A 3623-nucleotide genomic window follows, 5' to 3' on the forward strand; every position below is an offset into this window, starting at 1 on the left:
CTCAAAAAAAAAAAAAAAAAAAAAAAAACATCGCTTTCTGCCTTAAAGGCTTATTCATTATATCTGAATCATAGTTAAAAGCATGGCTAATAGGGTTCATTACCTCACCCGGTGTTATTGACGATGGAGCGAGAAAATATACAACGCTATATGAAAAAGGAGGTTGAAAAAAACATGAACTGCCTTTCACTCGCTGATTGATACACATACACTCCTCCGTGTGATAAACTTCCGCCTAATATATTGACTAAAACACCGACTATGATTAACACAGGAAAGGTTTTATTCATATTTTTTTTTCATTATCACTAATAAGTACGTAGACGAAATGTGCAGCACATCCAGTCCGTACTAACAAGACCTACGAAAATTAAAAAAAAATAAAAATAAAAAAAACAGAAGAGTATCTGGCCATGATATTAGATTTCAAAGTCATGAAAAGCAGCACATAACGTCATTCAGCAGTTCCATGAAGTTATGTCAACGTCATGGAGGTCGACGCCGTTGCACGAGCCGGATCTAACGTTGGAGAGGAAGGTTGCATTGTTGAGAAGCCAAAACATGTCGCAGTCGCACACCAGGGGGTTACCTGCAGGGAAGAGGAAGGCAAGAGGCACTGGAACACTTATTGGGGTAAGGACATGTATGCACATACGAACACATACTCACAGTAAGAACGAAGCAAAATAAATTTTTTTCGGGAAAAGTAGAGTCTTTTTTTTATATCGTACGCCCGAAAATGTTCGAAACGTCACGATCTTCTTCTTTTTTTTCCTTTTTTTCGTTCTTACCGAAGCTGTATTTTATCATATATGTGTGTTCACCTTGCTATGTTTGTTTGTTTTTTATTATTATTCATTCGCACGTGTTACGGTGTTAATGATTTCACAGATTTGGGAAACATTTTGGTACTTTTTTTCTGTCTGATAAGGTGTCTAATCTAACTTGCAATGTCACGGTTTCGTGTTTCTTTTATTATTGGCTGTTTCATTTCGATTTTCATACTCACGTTACTGTATTAGTGACCTGTTCATACTTCCATGTCATTTCGATCGACTGACCGTCAATGTAAAGTGGAAAATTACAGATACGAATAACAAATAAATAATTATCTTTCTGCAATTGCATAAGACACTTCAAGTAATAATGCGTACACTACAATGATGTTAAGAATACTGATGCACCAAAAACAATAATACCGATGATTATTGCAATAACGATCATGATGATTATTGAAATTAAAAACGTCATGAAACGCCATGAGATCTCACCCTCGAGGTCGATCTCCCCCCAGCCATCCAACATGCGGTCCATGAGGGGTCGGAACACCGCTTCTTCCACGCGGGTCAAGTTGTTATTCTCGAGGAACAGCTTCAGTCGGGTGCTCGTGGAGCCTAAAGAGACAGTATAGCTAAGTCACCCCTAATGCCAGGCGCACTTTCCATTTTCTTTGAAGATTATGGAAATAGGATGACTTTTTTTTTTTTTCTCTCTCTCTCTCTCTCTCTCTCTCTCTCTCTCTCTCTCTCTCTCTCTCTCTCCAATTCATGTTTTTTTTAGTAATGAGACGAAGAAGACACGTGGAGACTCCAAAATAGAACACGATAGATCGAATTAGACGTAAAGTAAAACCCATATTCTTCCGAATCCACCCACCGGTTATGGCATCAGGCTCAATGCTGCTAATCGAATTGTTGGAAAGGTAAAGGTACTTGAACTTCTCCGAGTTGAGGACGATGTGACGCCGGTGGAGATCCCCCAGATGATTGTTGCTCAGGTGCAGCTCCTCGAGGTTCTCAAGGGCCTGGAACGTGTCCTCGGGGAAGCCGGTCACGGAAGGACTCACCTGCGGGGTATTGGTGGAGTGAGGAAGAGACATGGGGAGCGAGAGAGAGGGGGGAGGGGGAGAGTTTGGGAGGGAGAGGGAGGGAGGGAGAGAGAGGGAGGGGGAAGGAGGGGGAGAGTGGGGAAGGAGAGAGAGGGAGGGGGAGAGTGGGAGAGAGGGGGAGAGTTTGGGTGGGAGAGAGAGGGGGGGGAGAGAGAGAGTGGGGGAGCGAGAGAGAGAGAGGGGGGGAGAGAGAAGGAGGGAGGGAGAGAGAGAGGGGGGGAGAGAGAGGGGGAGGGAAGGAGGGAGGGAGAGGGAGAGAGAGTGGGGGGAGGGAGGGAGGGAGAGAGAGGAGTGGGGGGAGGGAGAGTTTGGGAGGGAGAGAGAGGGGAGGGAGGAGTGGGGGAAGGAGAGAGAGTGGGGGGAGAGGAGAGAGGAGGGAGGGGGAGAGTGGGAGGGAGGGAAGGAGAGGGAGGGAGGGGAGGGAGGGAGGGAAGGAGGAGAGAGAGAGGGAGGGGAGGAGGGGGGAGGAGGGGAGAGGAGAGGAGGGGGGAGGGGGAGAGGGAGGAGAGAGAGAGAGGGGGGGAGGGAGAGAGAGGGAGGAAGAGACATGGGGAGCGAGAGAGGGGGGGGAGGGAGGGAGGGAAGGAGGGAGAGAAGGAGAGAGGGAAGGAGAGAGAGTGAGGAAGAGACAAGGGGAGCGAGAGAGAGAGAGGGGGGGGAGGGAGAGAGGGGGGAGAAAGAGAGAGGGAGGGAGGGAGGGAGGGAGAGGGAGGGAGGGGGAGAGTTTGGGAGGGAGGAAGGGGGAGAGAGAGGCAGGGAGGGAAGCAGAGAGAGAGAGGAGGGGGGGGAGACAGAAGCAGGGAGGGAAGGAGAGAGAGGGGGGAGGGAGAGAGAGGGAGGGAGGGAGAGAGAGGGAAGGAGGGAGAGAGAGAGGGGGGAAGGAGAGAGAGGGAAGGAGAGAGAGAATTAGAGAGAAAGAGAGAGAGAGAGAGAGAAAGAGGAAGAGGGGGAGTTCGGGGAAGCGAAAGAGGGAGGAAGTGAGGGAAAGAATGGAGAAGAGAGAGAGAAAGAGGGAGAATGGGGGAACGAGTGAAAGAAAGAAAGGGAGAGGGAGAGAGGAAGATGAAAGGGAGATGCATGTGAGGCATGGGACAAGAAAGCTTTTCTCATGAGCATTCTGTCGAGGAAGGACTCAAAAGAATTACGAGACCGTAAAAATGGATTGCGACATTAAAGATAGTGCACAGGTAGTTATTAGAGCAAGAAGAAAACATCTTTTAAAGATACGATAGCAACAGAGCAAGACTCAAGCCTTTAATTACAACAACCCTAACAATTATTCAGAAAAGTAATCATTTCTGCTCGAAAAAAAAAGAAAAAAAAAAAAGACAGAAATGGAATACCAGATTCCTCATTACATTTATGATCCTGAGGTTGGGTGCCCCTTCAAGGGCCTCTCGCGTGAAGGTCGTGATAGGGTTCTGCCAGAGGTTGATGTCCTCGAGGGCGTCCGACACCAGCTGGGGGAAGGCGCTGAAGAGGTTGTGGTGGAGGTGGACGCGCCACAGCTTAGGATACTCGTGCAAAGTCTCCCACGGGAAAGTGCCGTCCTGCGAGGCGGAGAGCGCGGGTTGTTTGGCTTTAAAGTGTTGTTTAATTAATTAAGAAGGTCAGTGGACATATACTTACTGGTCTTTGCTGTGTCTGTTTACCTTAAGTGTGTTTGGGAAAGAGAGAGAGAGAGGGGGGGGCGCATATGTGTCTGTAATTAGTGAGTGTGACCAAATCATTATAG

The 3623-nt window shown here is 47.9% G+C and overlaps 1 protein-coding gene across 1 annotated transcript in view; it reads right to left on the bottom strand.

Moving 5' to 3' along the window:
• Nucleotides 1-262: 262 nt before the first annotated feature.
• Nucleotides 263-3623, bottom strand: part of LOC122255821 (oplophorus-luciferin 2-monooxygenase non-catalytic subunit) — a 6408-nt gene continuing 3047 nt past the window's right edge. Inside the window, exons 4-7 of the mRNA XM_043020153.2 lie at nucleotides 3247-3438; nucleotides 1657-1846; nucleotides 1272-1394; nucleotides 263-589 (exon numbers count right to left, since the gene is read on the bottom strand). Of these exons, the coding sequence (XP_042876087.2) occupies nucleotides 459-589; nucleotides 1272-1394; nucleotides 1657-1846; nucleotides 3247-3438 (636 nt within the window). The 3' untranslated portion in view covers nucleotides 263-458. The remainder of the gene's footprint in view (nucleotides 590-1271; nucleotides 1395-1656; nucleotides 1847-3246; nucleotides 3439-3623) is intronic.

Source organism: Penaeus japonicus, unplaced genomic scaffold (assembly GCF_977035675.1).
Source record: "Penaeus japonicus unplaced genomic scaffold, GWHDUDI00000001_assembly GWHDUDI00000027, whole genome shotgun sequence".
NCBI classification, from domain to species: Eukaryota; Metazoa; Arthropoda; class Malacostraca; order Decapoda; family Penaeidae; genus Penaeus; species Penaeus japonicus.